This window comes from Phalacrocorax aristotelis, chromosome W (assembly GCF_949628215.1).
Source record: "Phalacrocorax aristotelis chromosome W, bGulAri2.1, whole genome shotgun sequence".
In the NCBI taxonomy this organism is placed as follows: Eukaryota; Metazoa; Chordata; class Aves; order Suliformes; family Phalacrocoracidae; genus Phalacrocorax; species Phalacrocorax aristotelis.
This window is the reverse complement of record NC_134310.1, coordinates 2,439,209-2,457,190: the sequence shown is the minus strand read 5'-3', so window position 1 is coordinate 2,457,190 and position 17,982 is coordinate 2,439,209. Positions and strand designations below refer to the sequence as shown.

Sequence of the window (17,982 nt, the reverse complement as noted above, 5' to 3'; positions counted from 1 at the left end):
CAGTCTAAATCTCTCCTCCTTTAGTTTAAAACCATCACCCCTTGTCTTGTCACAGCAGGCCTTGCTAAAGAGGTCACCCCCATCCCTCCTACAGCCCCCCTTTAAGCACTGGGAGGCCACCATAAGGTCTCCCCGCAGCCTTCCCTTCCCCAGGCTGAACAACCCCAGCTCTCCCAGCCTCTCCTCACAGCAGGGGGGCTCCAGCCCTCGGAGCATTTTTGATCCCTCCTCTGGCCCCGCTCCAACAGCTCCATGTCCTTCTTGCGCGAGGGCTCCAGCGCTGGACGCAGTGCATCTCTCTTGCCTGTATTTGAGAAAAGAGAAGCACTAGTGTGTATGTAGCTTCTGATGTGGTTGTTATCACATAGGGTGAAAGTACCAAAATCTCCTCAGTCTCTCTTAGATTTTGTGTTTCAGATACGTACGTCCTGTTTCCAAAGCACTCTCGGCCTAATCTTGCAAGGTGCTGAGTCGGGTGTGAATTCCTTGTACGGTAGCATCAGGCGTTGTTGACATACGTGAATTTCAATGATTTATAGCACGGTTTGTAATGTCATAAAAAAGGCATAATAAAAATTAGTACTGCATGACTTGTTTCTAAGAACATCATTATGGCACTGAGTAATAATGAATTACTGTGCAAGAAGCCAGAAGGGAGGAAGTACGTATGGCAACGAGGACAGATCTTTTATTTGGTGAATTAGTTTCACTGCATATGGGCTGAAAATCTCTAAGCATATGCTGATGTACCCCGACACCCTGGCATGTGCTCCGCGTCGTTGGTGAAACCTGATGCGTGTGAACGCATCAAACGTAGATGTGCGCGCTGGCATACGCGCTGTGCCAGCGTGATCTCTGCTGGCGTTTGGAGGATGGATGTGAGCACGCAGCGCCTGAAGAAATGCTGTTTGAATGTGATGCTTTGAAACAGTCTTAAACGATGAATCGGCCGGGTAAAAACTGGAAAGGCCAAATTTTGTAAATGGTGCCCGGGAAAGGTAACAGGGCGTCCTTGTGTGGGAACGAGCATTTTTGTTTGCCCATAAGTAATGAGTTAGCAGTAACTTGTCCAATCTGATACTTATTTGAGACAGTAAATTACACCTATTTCATATCTACGTAAAGGTCATCTAATAGAACATCTGCTTTTTTCCTAGCTGTTGGAAACAAGACCAAAATTTAAGTTTGGTTGTCTACAAGCAGCCTGTAGTGAGGGGGCGTTGGTCTCTTCTTCCAAGTAACAATCGATAGGATGAAAGGAACCGGCCTCAAGCTGCGTCAGGGGAGGTTTGGGTTGGAGATGAGGGGAAATGTCTTCCCTGCCAGAGCGGTCAGGCTCTGGCACAGGCTGCCCAGAGAGGTGGGGGAGTCACCGTCCCTGGGGGGGTTCAAAGGACGTGCAGCTGTGTCCCTTGGGGCCATGGTTTAGGAGGCCTGGGGGTGTTGGGTTGGGGGTTGGCCTTGATGATCCTACAGGTCTTTTCCAACCTTAACGATTCTATGATTAAGTAGTTAATGATTGGACCAAAACGCTGCAATTCTTTTGGTTCTGTTCCTCTGTTTCACCAATTCTTACCCATTTAATCGCTTAATGTGGGATGGTGCGAGCTCCTGTATCCATGTCCCAGGGCTTTTCTGGGCAATATCTTCCCGCTGTAGGTTAGCACTGGGTTTTAGAAGCAGAGAGGATGAGTGATGAAATCCATCATTTCATCATGAAATTTCAGAAGAAATGTTTAACTGCTTGTGTGAGATGCAGAATTTTTCTTTGCATTCCCCTCTCAAGGCATGTACTTGATGGCTTAGCATCGGTGGTGCCTCCGGGCAGATGAGCTTCAGGTCCCAGAATCCCTGTGCCAAGGGATATGCCTCATACCAAAACCAGGTTCTTTAGTGGCACAAACCCTCCGTCCTTGGCTTCTTCCCCTGACCTGGAGGAAAACAAACCTCCTTTACTGTCCCAACCTGTTTGTGGGTGTATCTGGAAATGTGTAAGTTGTGGATGGCTTTTGATATTCTGAGTTTGTCTCAATGAATCTCCCACTGTTAAAGTAACACTGGGGGAAAAAATACTGCTCCTCTTGTCTGCGCACCTTGGTGCGGTCAGTTAAATTAGAAACAATTAGTGATGTGTTATGGATTTAATATAATTGCAAATCTGTATTTGTGTGACAGCCAGTGCAAGGTAAAATTAGGCAGCTCGTGTTCTACACCCCAAGTTTGTTTTCTTTAGCGTTGTTCTATTTCTTTCCCTAATGTACATGGCTATTGATTTTTTTTTAAAGAACATAAGAATTGTTTTTAATTCCCTTTTTAAAAATTAATGAAAATTTTAATTCAATTTTTGAGTCCAGCATTGCCGTGGGGGTGACAGCCGCGGGGCTGTAGCCGTCTCTGAGTTTTTCCCCCAGGAACCGCTGTCGGCCCCTTGGCTTGCTGAGCTGCCCACAGTTCTGCCATGAAATGGCATAGCCCCGTTAAAGTACTAAGGCATTCTCTAAAATGCAGTGGGAATAATTCTTTCCAAAATGCCTATGTTCTAAAAAATGACAAATCCTCTAAACCTGATATCTATTAAAGATCATCTTTAAGGATATTTTACTGGAGGAGTGCCTTGTTTTTTCAGGTCCTGGGTGTTACATCTGCAGCATCTCTTGAGTTACAGATGTGCCTGCAGCGAGCTTTTTTTTCTCACTTACAACTTTCACAGTTTGCTTTATGGAAGGTGTAAGATGGGTCAAAAAGGTTCTGGAAAACAAAAAATATTTTTAAAAAAAGACTAAATACTCTGAATGCAGGAGTGTGACAAAAGACTGGATTGACCAGGCTATGGCTGTATTGAGCAATACCAGACAATAAGCACGTATTTGATGTTATTTCTGGAATTAAAATTCCATGTAAATTGCTTTTCCTTTTAACACTGAAGACTTGGAGATGAGAACAGATTCACGTTCATATGTCATACTTGAAATCCACGCTGCACAAATAACTGATTGAAAGTGCTAAACCCAAGGAAAATATTGCTGGAGGGAGCGGGGAAGAGATTTGAATTAATCCAAAAGGTTTATACATTAACTTGAATGAAACATCTTATTTTTCCTGAAATGAAACACTTAAACCCTGGATGTTCCTTTTGTGTTTAAATACAGCCGGTGAAATTTTCAAAAGTCTTTTAAAATGGAAATAGATTTTAAAAAATGCATCTCTATATTAAAAAAAAACCTAAATCAAAGAATTGAAGTAGTTGTTATAAGGCATGAAAAATATTTTGAGGTAGTGTCTTGGCTGGAAATTTTCATTTGTTGTCTTGAAATGTTGTTTTGGCACCAGGGTATGCAGGATGTTTAGGGAAAGTGTGATTTGCAGCAGAAGGTTGAAGATTTTTAAATGTGATGGGTTTTTTGCATTTTTGCTGACAAAGTATCGAGTTTCGAATCTTATCCGCAAGCTCTAGTTGACAGTATTTTAAAAGTACAGATAGCCTACAGTAGATGTGTTTATTTTAACGGACTCTAAGTGTAAAACTGTGGCAATTACTTCAATAGTCTTTGCTTCGGTAAGGTTATAACTTAAAACAAAAAGTACTACATGGATAATGTAATGAACACTAACCACATTGTGTGAGATACAGACAGTTCCTATATATAGCCCAATCTCTTTCTGTATTAATTTATTTCCCTGAAAAAATGAGTATAATTTTTAATTTAGGCATATGGCAACATGGTATGTGTATAACAGGCTTAAATGTTCTATGCGAATTAAACAGGAGGAACTAAAAACATGCAAAATTTAATTGCTTTAAAAGCAGAAAAGTCAAACTCATCTTTAGCAGCTCAGACCTTGGTCCTCAGCGTAGGTTAGCAGGACAGCTTTTAGATCAGTATTGCTGACATCCAAGAGCAACGTTTTCTGTAGGCACAATCACTTCTCTACTTAAACTTACAACTTCTTTCCTTAAGACTTCCCTAAACTCTTTCCCTTTTGTGTCAGCTTGGTAAATATGTTTAAAGAACATGTACAATATGTTTAAAGAACATATTGTACAGAGGTACAAAAACTGCTGAGGTCTGGGGGTATATATAAAAATATATATCTTCAAAAAGAAAATAGAGAGAAAGAGTCCCTGTGAGCACTCAAGTGAGAACGAAAGATATTCTGCAACTTGGATTTAGAGGATTTGTACCCATGTCTTTTACCATCAGAGGCTCATGAATAAACCTATGCCATCTATTGCCACCTCTGCTCCGCAATAATAATGTTATATCTTCTTGATACCAAATCCCTTGTGGGATATAATTACAAGGTTTTGAGGTTAGTATTTTTTCATTCATTCATCATCTCTTCTTGTATATCCCATATAAGCTTTTGCTGGTCTCTAAACACATCATTTAAAGGGTAGACACCGGCTGCTAATAGGATCTCCTCCTTACCTGCCTGCAGATATGTACATATGTGTTAAAAATAACCCCCCAAAAAACCTCAAAACAAGAAAATCTATGAGAAAAATATTAAAAGAACCTCATCTCTTTGAACTAGGTCTCATATTCCTATTATTTTTAATTACAAAGAGCCCATGACTGCTGTGTGTGGGAAGCAGTGGTGAAATGGGATGTCACGTGTGATGTTTTGCCTTTAGCTGTTTTTTAAACCCCAGAAATAGTTGGCTTTGTGGTCGGTTTGTAACTGGTCTCTATTTTACATATAAAGGCTGTAAACAAGCAGGTCCTGAACACCTACGTCAAGCATATTTCCATGTTTTTGAAGAATGCCTGCTTTAGGAGCACAAGGATGGGTCCTACTGGAATAATAATAATAACAACAACAACAACACAAAATCAACAGCTGATTCTGGATTATAAATAAGGGGGGATTTGGTTCTGAACTCAAGGTGCTCCATTTGGCTTCCTAAATGGAAACACGCCGACCAGTTCCTATCAGGCCTACCTTCGGACCCTCTCTGTTGATTGTACAGTTCTTTACACGTGTGGAAAATGAGTCAAACAGTCCGGTTTTATCCTTGCTTTGTACAGAGGTAGATGATTATTCACACTGCCACGAGAGCAGAGAAAGATGCACTTTGCAAGGAGTTAATATAAAGCGCATCAGGCTAAAATCAGAGCCTGTCAGACTCTGATGAAGATGGTTTAACCAGTGGTGGATTGATGTTGTGTAGTCACATGAAAGATTGAAGGATTTCAGACGTTGCTTGCTGAGATAATTTCAGGTTATATGTCTCTCTATATTGTACTATTGTACTGTATATGTTTGCTATTCACTGCTAGCAACAATACAAGTGAAATTGCTTTTGTCAGTGATAGCTCTACGGAGTTTACTGAAAGCCAGGGGAAAAAAAACCAAAACCATATGCTTAGTGGACTGGAGCTTCAGTCCCAATCTTGCTGCTTTTCACCTCAGTTTTTCGCGACCGTTTTCATAAGAGGACTCCTAGCAGGCCAGCCGCCGCTGCATCCACGGGCGTGAGGTCACGAAGGGTATGGATTCGCCTCCAAATTAGATACGTATTCAGCATGTTTAAAGGTAGATACCGTATGATTGAGTAACTCTTTGGGCTCCGCCATCTGAGTGAGGTAAATGTCCTCATTTTCTATGGGGGGGGGGCTTAGACACCCGTATATATGTAGTCACGTACGCATAATCACCGAAACGTCTGGGCTTGGGGCTGATCATAGCACAAATTTCTGAAATCTTGAATGGGTTTTGATGGAAAAGAGGTGCCAGACTGCCGTGCTCCACCAGGAGGATGGCTCTTTGGTGGAGGAACCCCAGGCCAGGATGTTTGGGGGGATCTCAAAAGAGTTTCTACAGACCCTCAGGTGCCAAAATAGTTAATAACAGGGCTTTTTTCTGAATTGCTGTGTTGGATACAAGTACCAGAACTCAACTGAAAAAGCCTTGTAGGTTTATCTGTGTGTTTTTATTCAGTCATGCCCTTGGCACTTCTCTAGAGATGTTTACCTACCGCAGCTCTTGTTAGAAGATGACAATGCACTTATGCTTATAATACATGAGTCAACATATAGAATAGACCAGAAGCTCAAATCTGCTCACTCTGACCGTGAAGCAAAATAGTCGCGTCGTCGTAATATAAATGTACACAGAATTACACTTTAGTCTTGTGTTTGCACATTATTTAGATCAGTGGCCCATGACTAAGGACACTAAACACAATCTCGGTGCAAATAATGGATGACAACTTTGCAGCCAAAAGAACTGAGACTATGGCTTATTATTTTCGTTCAACACATCATTACGCTGGAAATGCAATTGGGGAATTCCTTAATTCCCTCTAGTTTTGGACTGATCACAATAAGTAAGGGGTGATAATATTTGTTATTAGTAATAGCCATATTAATGGCTTTTAATGATAATTTAGGGATAATATAAGAAAATGCTAAGCTACTATCCAGTGAACATCGTGCTTTTTACATAAAGCTATTCTTCATAAGCTGTTTAGATAACGCAACGCTGTTAATGATCTCACAGTAAATTAACGCTACTAATATAGTTCACAGTATGTGCATAGGCACTGACCAAAAGAGATTTGCAATAATGAAAAAAATAAATTGCTTTTTGGTTTGATACCAATGGTGAAACCCTGCTTTTCAGGGCTGGTGTGGCCTGTGAAATCAGACCTTATATTTTATATATATATGTATATATATCATGTTTGCCCTCGGAGAAGGTTAGGTGACTGCGGGTACTTCATGAGGTGCGTGTGCTAAATCAGTACGTAGCTGATCACTTAAATTACTGGTAAAAAATACTCTTCTTTTGCATTTATGTTGGTGGGCCAGCTTTCACATGGGCTTGGTGGACAACAGCCAAACCCTTAAGAGGTACAGTTCTAAAATGAATTCTACCGCTTGAATCTGCAGTTTAACCATTTCTGGGTTTTGCACATTGACTGAACTCTTTTCCACATGTAACGGTGTTTAATATTAAGTTTTGCTGTGTTTTCATTTTATCCCGCTTTGATGCAGTTATCTAGCAAGTCATGCGCTGAAGTGCCCTACTTAGTTTCTGCTCTTCCCAGACTAGTCAGTTTGTCAGCTTCAGGCTTTGAGCGGTCAGTTATTGCTTGTTTATGAGGTTAAATATTTCTGCTTCTTGGGGAACAAAAGACAAAACCAGTGAAGTAGGAGTGAAGAAAGGAATGCATCATACCGATCACTTGTCCAATAAATAATTTCCAAGTATCCCAAGGAAGTAGCCTGCTTGAGTTTTGTGTGTTGCCATTCACTTTAGAGGATGGTTCAGGATGGTGTATTTTAAGGTGTGATTTTACTGTTAGTTTTTTTTCTTTCTCTCTTTCATCCCCTGTCATTTTATTCACACTTATTCCGTGCCAACTTGGCCCTCTGTTTCGTAACACCTCAGCCGTGGCCACCACGGCACCTCCCGCCCGCCCCGACACCCCCGTGCCAACAGCCTCTCTGACTGACTCCTCTCCTTCCCCTCCAGCTGTCCCAAGTTCCAGTGTCCTCCCCTCTGCTCCCCGAGATGTGGTCCCTGTTTTGGTCTCCAGCCGATTTGTCCGTCTCAGCTGGCGCCCACCCGCAGAAGTCAGAGGCAGCGTCCAGACGTACACGGTCTTCTTCTCCAGGGATGGCGTCAACAGGTAGGCACCAACAGCCCACGGGTCTCCTCTGGATGGGGGGATAGTCCTGAGGGTCCCTGAGGTCTTTATAAGTATCTTGCAAATGGTTCTCAATCTTGTGTTCTTCCCCCCACGGTAAAAGAAGTGTGAAGCTAGAGATGCCTTTTGTTGCCGTGTATTTTTAAGGACATCATATCAACGTTTATATAACGGCACTCGTTGTCTTGGTGTGAAGGACCATTTGCGTTGACAGTGCTCTCTGTGGATCTTACCTCCTCCAGCGATTATTTGACTGTCTAACATAAAGTATCGTTAGCTCCCTATTTTACCTTTCATCTTCCTCTGAAGACACAGGCTCAAGTGTTCTTTGCCTCTCTGGCGGAGGTGAATTTGTTGAGCCGTAGTCGACTGGAGAGGAGGACTGCTTTTAGAGCAGTGCAAATAGTGGAAGACCTTGAAAACAGGCAGGGAGAGGGTTGTGAAGCTTTTTACATGATTGCAAATACAATGGACCAGCCTGGGCTGTTCTGGCCACGTGGATTAGAGCTGCACAGCTCTTCTGTGATAGTGACACTACAAATTGATCGGTGTTTGTGTGATTCCTCATCGTATATGCTCATTTTGCACTCCAAAAGGTAGTGCATACTTCTTTGGTTTTTGTTTTATTTTCCTAAGTTCATAAGTGATTTTATGCCTGAGAAGATTCTTGGTTTTATCTCTTCCTGTCTGTCATGACGAAGAACTCATCAGAAGTAGCCTGTCCTGTATTTCCCTGCACTTACAATGTACGTCAGCTGTCGGCTGGTACTTGTGTGTGTGTGTGGATGGGAGCTCAGCTTCTGAGGGGACTTCAAAGGGAAGCTATATTTAATTGGAAAAGGAGCGGATGTGTACTGGATTCATGAGAACCGAAGAAGGTGGGATCCCACAGTTATCAGTCAACTCCCCTTTGCCTCAGCATGGGCTTGTCCATCATCCGCAAGGGCTCAGTCTTGCAGGCAAAATGTCCTGCCCCTGTCTGGACGTTCACAACCTTCTCATCTTAATCTCCAACAATGTCCAGCTTTCACATATAGCCGCATATATTGGGTTTTATTTGTTTCAGTGCTTGTGGACATTGATAGCTACAGCAGCGGTACCTGCTGCAAGAGGCAGGTATCCTGAATAGAATCGTATATCCACCCCGTCTGGCTAGGCAGGCTTGAAAGGGCACAACACCCAAAGCGCTTGGGATGAGAGTGTGAAACACGCTGCCTCTGTAAAAGAAAGCTCTTAAATTCAAGTTGGCTACAGCCTTGGGGCAGAGGGGCTGGAAAGTGCCCGGCGGAGAAGGCCCTGGGGGTGCTGGCTGACAGCCGGCTGGGCATGAGCCAGCAGTGCCCAGGTGGCCAAGGAGGCCACCAGCCCCCGGGCTTGTGTCAGCACTGGGGTGGCCAGCAGGAGCCGGGCAGGGATGGGGCCCCTGTGCTTGGCCCTGGGGAGGCCCCACCTCGAACGCTGGGCTCAGGTTTGGGCCCCTCGGGACAAGAAGGCCCTTGAGGGGCTGGAGCGTGTCCAGAGAAGGGCAGCGGGGCTGGGGCAGGGTCTGGAGCACAAGTGTGCTGGGGGGCGGCTGAGGGAGCTGGGGGGGTTTAGCCTGGAGAAGAGGGGGCTGAGGGGAGCCCTTCTCGCTCTCTGCAGCTGCCTGAGAGGGGCTGGAGTGAGGGGGGGGCTGGTCTCTGCTCCCAAGTCACCAGGGACAGGGCGAGAGGAACCGGCCTCAAGCTGCGCCAGGGGAGGTTTAAGGTTGGAGATGAGGGGAAATGCCTTCCCTGCCAGAGCGGTCAGGCCCTGGCACAGGCTGCCCAGAGAGGTGGGGGAGTCACCGTCCCTGGGGGGGTTCAAAGGACGTGCAGCCGTGGCCCCTGGGGCCATGGTTTAGGAGGCCTGGGGGTGTTGGGATGGGGGTTGGCCTTGATGACCCAAGAGGTCTTTTTCAGCCTTAATGTTTCTATTGATTCTGTGATTTCTGAGGCTGGTGCTGGTGGCAAGTGCCTTCTGCAGCTGAGTGTCACTTGTGAGATAAATGGCATGTAGGCAGTGGGGAGGGTTTGTGGTGAAACATGGGGCAGGAGCCAGGCTTGTTGGGTTTGGTTCACAGGTGAGGCCCAGGCATCTTGCCTTTCACAAACCCCTCCGAGCCTGCCCGTGAGCAGAGAGGGAGAGACGGGGCCAGAGCACGACAGACGGGGCAGAGGTTCGGAGTTCAGATCTCCGTCCTGCGTCGGATCGAGTCTCTGTATGAAATGAGAACAACGCCTCACTGGAGCATCAGGAAGGAGACGTACTGAGGGTTGTGAGGCACTCAGGGAAGGTATTAATCGGCCCAAGAAAAATAGCCGATGCAAAAAAAGTGATGAATGAGTTCAGTGGGAAGCGAAGATGCTCAGCATCTCCTGTGTTGGTACAAATCAGGGTTCATGTGGCTGAATCAAATATTTTCGCACATATGGGACTTAGCGTTTGTCTGCAGCCATCGCCGCCAGTAATAGTGGAACAGGGCACTCTTGTAAACACGTCTCATTTATTTTAGCTCTCTTTTAAAAACATCAGAGTTGCCACACACAGCTCGATTGAGGCATATTCTAACCCAGCCCTTTAGTTTAGCAGTGAGGAGAAAATACTAATATTCTTATATGAGGCCTTTAAACAGTGGTTTTTCTGAGATTAATTAAGATGTGAAAAGAGCTCATCCTGGATTGACTTACACTTGAAAATAATTTTCCTCCAGAATTTCCATGGCGCTGCTCAAAGTTCTGGGTACCAGAAGGATGCCTTAGTCCCATTCCCAACTAGATGCGGGCCTAGTTAAAGGCTGTCCTGCAGAAGACTGAGCTCTGTGTTAAAGTAACTAAAGAATTAAATAGATAAAATAAGAATTCCGCTATCTTCCTCCAGCAAGAGACTCAAAATCCCACCTGCGGTTTAAAACTTTTGAATATATACCTGTAGTCCTGCAATCTTTCAAACAAACTGTGAGATAAAATTAAGGTTGTTTTTCTTAAAGGGAAAAGCTAGCATGGAATTTTTGAGTTGTTTATTGTTTGCACGTTATTTTTACAAAAGAGCTCTTTTTCTGCTTACAAAACTAAATATTGGATTTGACATTAACCTCAGGGACGCAAAGGAATTGTCAGAGAAATTACTGTAAGTCTGGAGGAAGGCGATCTTCCCGGGTTCGAGAGCATGAGGATTTGCGTGACAGCTGGCAGCACCACCAAGGCCAACACAACACAGAGCCCACGCGGCCATTTCAGGGACCATCCGGAAAAAGAGTCTCCCGTGTTTTGAACTCTCTCATAAAGGTTTTTCAGATCAGCCCTTTCAGAGAAACCCCTTTTGGACATGATTGCATTTATTGCTGTAGTGTAATTACCAGAGCCCTTCTGATGGGATCCTCTTTAATCTTCACGCTTAGCTAGGCTTCCTGCGTGGGATCAAATGGTTTTGCTTGCTGATTAGGATGTTTGGAAAAAGCACTTAAAGGTAAAAGGCAAGCTTCTCAAAAAAGGATAAAACAAACCTTAAATCTATTAGGAAGTAAATAAACAGCCAACCAATATGTCTGCACAGTTTCTGGTTGAGATAAAAGGTGACATTTAAAAGTGAGGTATTCTATACCATAGAATTGTTTAGCTTGGAAAAGACCTTTAAGGTGATTGAGTCCAACCATTAACCTAGCACTGCCAAGTCCACCACTAAACCATGTCCCCAAGCAACGCGTCTACACGTCTTTTAAATACATCAAACTGCCATAACATCCTCCTTTCAAGGAGGAGATCCTGGAAGAATCACAGAATCATTAAGGTTGGAAAAGACCTCTAGGATCATCAAGTCCAACCCCCAACCCAACACCCCCAGGCCTCCTAAACCACGGCCCCAAGGGCCACGGCTGCACGTCCTTTGAACCCCCCCCAGGGACGGTGACTCCCCCACCTCTCTGGGCAGCCTGTGCCAGGGCCTGACCGCTCTGGCAGGGAAGACATTTCCCCTCATCTCCAACCTAAACCTCCCCTGGCGCAGCTTGAGGCCGTTCCCTGTCGCCCTGTCCCTGGTGACTTGGGAGCAGAGACCAGCCCCCCCTCACTCCAGCCCCTCTCAGGCAGCTGCAGAGAGCGAGAAGGGCTCCCCTCAGCCCCCTCTTCTCCAGGCTAAACCCCCCCAGCTCCCTCAGCCGCCCCCCAGCACACTTGTGCTCCAGACCCTGCCCCAGCCCCGCTGCCCTTCTCTGGACACGCTCCAGCCCCTCAAGGGCCTTCTTGTCCCGAGGGCCCCAAACCTGAGCCCAGCATTCGAGGTGGGGCCTCCCCAGGGCCGAGCACAGGGGCCCCATCCCTGCCCGGCTCCTGCTGGCCACCCCAGTGCTGACACAAGCCCGGGGGCTGGTGGCCTCCTTGGCCACCCGGGCACTGCTGGCTCATGCCCAGCCGGCTGTCAGCCAGCACCCCCAGGGCCTTCTCCACCAGAGAAAGGCTGATATACAGTAGGCTGTTGATGAAAATATGAGCAGAAATCAAGAACTTTGTGTATAGGATGCATAGTTAGTAGAAAGTCATTATTATAATTAATAGTAGGGAGTTATGTAGGTACGTAGAGAGTAGGTACGTATCTCTCGGTGTGAGTTTGATTGTGCTTATTTTCTGTTAAAATATAGTGGAGTATAGTAGTATAATAAAATGTGTGATATCATTCCTCAAGGTTTACACATGTACAGACACACAGAGACCATGAAAATCCATCCTGCCGTACAGGAGAACTGTTCCAGAAGAGAAAGGAGCTATTTTAGGTTTCACTTGATTGTTATAAGATCCACAAAAAAAAAAACCCAAAACTCTTTTATATCCAAGTAATAAGGTCATTCAAAAGATTAAAAATGCAGAGTTTACCAATGTCATGGGTAAATCTCTGCCTTTTTAATTTGTTGCCCATTTTACTGCTGGGACACTGCCCAGATGGTGAGGTCTTGAGAACGGGCGTCCCTGTGTGCTGCAAGGGCAGAGGCACTGCGTCATCTCCGGCATCTCTCACATCCACATGCTGTTAAAATTTTAATTTTCATCATTTTTTCTTTAGCTAGAGGTGGTCTCCAGGTGGGAAGCGTTGGATCCATCTGCATCTTTAAACCCGCTCCGAACCAACAGCGTTTGCGTCTGGGTGTTGCCTGCATTTAATCGCAAACTGATTTAGGGCAGCGGTTTTTTGTTCTGAGCGTCCGCAAAATAGGCCAGATTCGCTGCTTGAATCCACAGGCGGGTTCAAATTTTGATCTGATTTTGAGGTTCAGATTCGCTCTCAGTCTCATGGCTTATTCCCTCTTCTCCGTCTCTGCTGGTTTGCTTCTCAATGAGCAAGCATTGATTCACACGGGCATTTGATATTTATGCGGTAGAGCATTAGTCACCACAAAGAAAAAGACGTTGTTTGTATTTTGCTGATTTGCTTCTGAGCTATCTCTAAACCAAAAAATAGCTCCTCAAATATAATCTCAAGGCATATTTAATTACCTTCCTGGTGAGACTTTACATCACTATATTTAAAATTTAATTTACAATAAAAAATTCACTGTATTTATTTATAAATAATGAGAAGTATTTATACAGTAATGTATTTTTGTTTGGCGTTTAGATGAGACACAAAGCCCAAAAATACCTTTCAGTTTTTGATTGCAACCTTTGAAATGTCAAGTTGCCTTAAATAATGGGTTCTGATTTGTAGCTATCCTTTTTTTTTTACTGACTGTTAGCAAACATTTTTCCCAATAAATGAAATTAAATGCTCTGATCTTTGAAGGGAAAAAAAAAAATAGAAGAAGAAAATGACCCTGGTAATCAGCAGTATTACAGCTGAACGTAAAACCCTCTGACGAAGGACTCTCTTGCAAGATTGGGACCGGTTTTATTTTTAGTTGAACATTCACTAGAACTTGTTTTCAGGAAGAAATTAATAAGCGCGTAGATAGTCACAACAAGCTAATAGATCTCCCGGCTTAGCTCCCTGCATGTTGCAGGCTGAAGAAATGAACCAAGGGACCACTTAATTGAATGCGAAAACTTATATTTGATTAAAGCCGATCTTCAGAATTCAGCTCAAGTTCTACAATATCATTCCCAGATGATCTATTTACATTAGTTTTGCAGTTTGCTTATCATAATCAAGGACTTTATGTTATTTTGTGGGAGAACGATAATGGGAGGTGAAAAAAAAACGGACTCAAGGTAGTAAAGTCCATCCGTTTTAAAATTAATAGTATTCATTTCACAGCAAGGAGCATTAACATGACTTGTCTTACTTGAAGTAACTAATTAGGTGTTTGAAACATTATAAAAGCATTTGTTACACACCTAAGAGATATATGGGAACTGTAATTATCTTTTTTTTTTACACGCTGATACCGTAATGTAACATGATCTTCAGTCACTGGAAATTACATGTCGAAGCCTCCATTTTACAAACGAGCAGAAGACTTTAGTCAAGGTCCTTTATTTTTAGACCGTAATTTATGGCCAAGTTGGGTCTGAAAGAGAAAACCCCAAAAGTAAAGGTGCCTGATTCAAGGATGTTTGGTGCGTAGGTTCTTCCTGCATTGCTGTGGCATCTGTAGTGCATTAACCCCTCGCTGGTAAGCAGGAGCGCACGATGGGTGACGCTCATCTCGCCTCACTTCGGCCTGCGTGCATGCCAGGTCACTGGAGCTCAAGGGAGAAAGGCAGCCGTGTGTTTTATAGAATCCATCTGATGCGTTTTAGACCTCAGTTTCACAGAGACGAGCGTAGCGTTGTTATATTCTTACGGAGTTTTATCTCTCTGCTAGGTCGTAGAAGACGGCGCTGCCCAGCATGACATTGGCAGGTGGCCCATTTAAACAAAAGGGAGAATTATTTTTTTCACGGCTCATAATTACATTGCCACAGGAACCAAAACCAGTGGAGTCAGAGATTTGATGGTTGAGGGAGACGGACCCATTTGGGGTGATAGTCTGGGTGCTGACATTCCAGAGACCGGTGAGCAGGAGCTCTATGCCAGGAGAATAACCAGATGTTTCTGTCCTACGCCAGGAGAATAACCAGATGTTTCTGTCCTACGCCAGGAGAATAACCAGATATTTCTATCCTGGTTCACTTATTCCTCTAAATGTCTGTTATCTGGCCGCCAGGCTGTGAGATGGGGCTGGGTGGGCTACTGGCTGTTCTCGTATCTCAACCTGCCTGGAGGGAAACCTCAGCCCTTTCTTCTGCTTTATTCCTCTTGGTCTCAGTCCTGGGGGGTTTGCTTGATTATTATTCAGTCTTTACTTAGGAAGCTCCAGAATTCTTTTTTTATACAGTCCATTTCTTACTTTTTTTTAAAGTTACAGGGTGCTGCACTGCCCTACGGGCTTCTGGTGTTGCATTTGGAAGACACTTTAGGTCCGGCAGCTGGAAAAGCCAAGCTATAGGAAGTAAAACGTATAAAGGGTTTAATTTGCTCAGTGCTTTCCTGAGGTGCATGGAGGGAACACGCTGGCTAGACAAGAATGGGGAAACTTCCCTCTGTGATTTTTCGGCATCGGCTGGGAACAGCCCAGAGCTTCTCATGTTCAACGCTGCTCCCAAACTGGAAACCATCAAATTCCCAGAGCACACGGTTGGACTTGAGTTAATTATCCTTGGAAATGGCGTGTGAGCAGTGCGAGATGGAGTGTGCTGCAGGCACCTCCAGCCACTGCCAACCCGGGTGCTATTTCCAGTGGGAGCAGCAGAGTTTTACCTGGCCTTGCATTTATCTAGGGATGGACTGGCCCACCACTGCATGTGCTGACGTACTTGGGTGGTTATACGGCTCCTGGATTGCACAGGGAAGCGTCCCGGGAGATGGACTTCAGTATCACCACTGAAATCCCATGCAAGTTGAATGCTGAGGCTCCATTTTAAGGTGATTGCCTTCGAGTCTAATCCAAGCACTTGCTTGGATGTTTCCAAATGGCTGAGGGTGGGATGCGATGCAGCGAATGCAGATCTGAGAAGAACAACGGCAGGGGGCTGCTTTTTTTTCCCCTATTGCTCTGCAACCTCAGCATCAGATACGACATGGGCCACGTCAGAATTTCACTCCTCCTCATAGCGCTTCACACCTGCCTCCCAAACGCCACGAATGGTGCTGGTTCCGCCCTTTTAGCCTACAGTGCAGTTTTTGATTTGGCTCAGCAACTCAACAGCAACATGAGTGCCGAGGGCACCCGTATTTGTATGTTTGGGGTTTTTTTCTACTAGATAGTGGGAAAAAGACTTACTAAAAGGATGCTACAAACCACTCCACCTTTCCAGACTTGCATATATGTATCACCACAGGTACCGCTGTCACAGAGAAGTATTAAAACTGAGATCTGACGGGTGTTTTCCTTTATCGCATCATCTCCTTTTTCTTCTCCCGCTTCTTTATTGCTATTTTGGAATTGAAAAGTAGTCTTGTTGCTTCTTTGCCACTAAAAAAAACCAAGATGCCAGCTGAGAAAAAATGAGATACATTTGCCAGCAGTCCCATCATCCTGCAGGTAGGAAGTCACTGGGCATATTTTGTTTTCTTACCGCTGTGGATTCCTGCATCTTAAAGGGTTTATGAGAATATCGTGGCTGTTCACTTCAGATGGTACTGGCCCTGCGGTACCGCTGCTTTCAGAGTCGGTCCGTTGGCTACAAATCCATTGGAGCCATTTTTAATGCACCTGGGTTCCTACTTCTACATCGCACAAGTAGAAACCAGAGGTAAGAGGCAAGAGGATAAAATTAGCCGAGCTGGTCGAGCACAGCTCAGCTTGCACAGCCAGAAAGAGCAAAAGCGCTGCCCGCCCAGCGTCCTCATCGGGGAGCAGCAGCTGACCGCAGCTCTGCTTTCGCGTTATCGAGTGCAACAGAAAACCTGCCTCCTGGAATAGAGGCATTAAACTCCCGTTGTCTGTGCTAAGGGACGATCTGACAGTTTATCCCCGGGGAACGTTCACCCAAGCTTTGTTCGGTCAGTCCTCGGAGGGCTGGAGCGACGGCAGAGCCTGTGTTTTGGTCTGAGAAATTTCATTTTGAGGAAACGTTCCCCAAAGGAACAATAACCTCTGTTCTCTGAATTGCTGCCGTGCCTGTCGCAACCCAGAGAACCTCAGCAGCGCTACACGAAGTTTGGCAATTAGTTGATTTAATCTTAAATGATTTTTTTTTTTCCTGCGGCGTGAAATCTACCTTCCTGTTGTTGCTTTTCAGAGGGCTTCTATTAAAGGAGAGGAGCGACGCACGCCATCCATAATGATTCAGTTACAAAAGCAATTTTACCTACTTCTGTTTGCAGATTGTCCATGAAATGACCGTGATTTCATCCAATTTAAACCCCGCTTTACTGTTTAGGGATTGTGTTTCTCCCGGATAATCCCACGTTAATGACTCTGGGTCTGTACCTTTCTCACCGAGCCGCACAAAGGCACAGCTAGGCAGAGATTTGCTTGACCCAAGGCAGAGATGCCAGTGCCAGGGTGCAGATGCCCCTTTAGCACTGGGTGCTTATATTATACTAATTATATGGCTCTTACCCTGATGGGAGGATGATGTCCTGCGCATGTCCCTGACCAGGGGCTGCCACCTCCCAATTCCTGGGCTGTGCCTTTACTCTGGAGACCAACCCCTGGCCGGTCACCCCAGGATTTGCCGCTGAGAGCAGCAGACGGAGGAGCATCGATCGCATTTTTTGCCGTGGCTCAGCGATAGCAAACTGCTGGCCAAAATGGGTAGACATAGAAACCTGGCTGATGCAGGCAAGAGTGAGCTGCAGTGTATCCTGAAGCAAATTTGGTGCCGGACACCAGGGAGGCTCACTGTCACTGCTCAGGAGGAGCAGTGCCTGCTGCCCCCGTGCACCGGTTTCCCAGCGCAGCTGAGAGCCGTGATTTTGCGTGCGTGGGGTGGCATCCCACCCTCTTTCTGCATTAGGAGAAGGCCGCCTCGGAGCTGCCTTGAGTGCTCGCCCTGCCGAGCGGGGAGCGTAGCGTGAACTCCACCGATGGGATTTCGGTTTAGAGCTCTGAAGTGGTGGGCCCCATCCTAGAAAAGCCTCTGTGTTGTGCGAAACAGCAGCGAAGACTCGAGGTGGGGGGTGGGGGTGGTTTTGCAGGTGCGGCTATAGCAGGAGTGCTGGCAAGGGCTCGATTCGCAGAGCAATGCGAACCCTGTTTTCATCAGCTGTTTCGTGTTTGCGGTGCAATAGGCATCTCGCTTCCGATATCAGAGGTGTGTTCCTTATTGAACAGCCATTTCTTTCCATCCGTTTTCCTTTTTTTCTTATATTAAAAAAGGCAAAGAACCAAT

The 17,982-nt window shown here is 45.3% G+C and overlaps 1 protein-coding gene across 1 annotated transcript in view; it reads left to right on the top strand.

The window, feature by feature from the left end:
• DCC (DCC netrin 1 receptor) overlaps positions 1-17,982 on the top strand; it is a 608,612-nt gene that overhangs the window by 411,102 nt on the left and 179,528 nt on the right. The window contains exon 8 of the mRNA XM_075077076.1: positions 7,483-7,639. Coding sequence (XP_074933177.1) covers positions 7,483-7,639 — 157 coding nt within the window. The remainder of the gene's footprint in view (positions 1-7,482; positions 7,640-17,982) is intronic.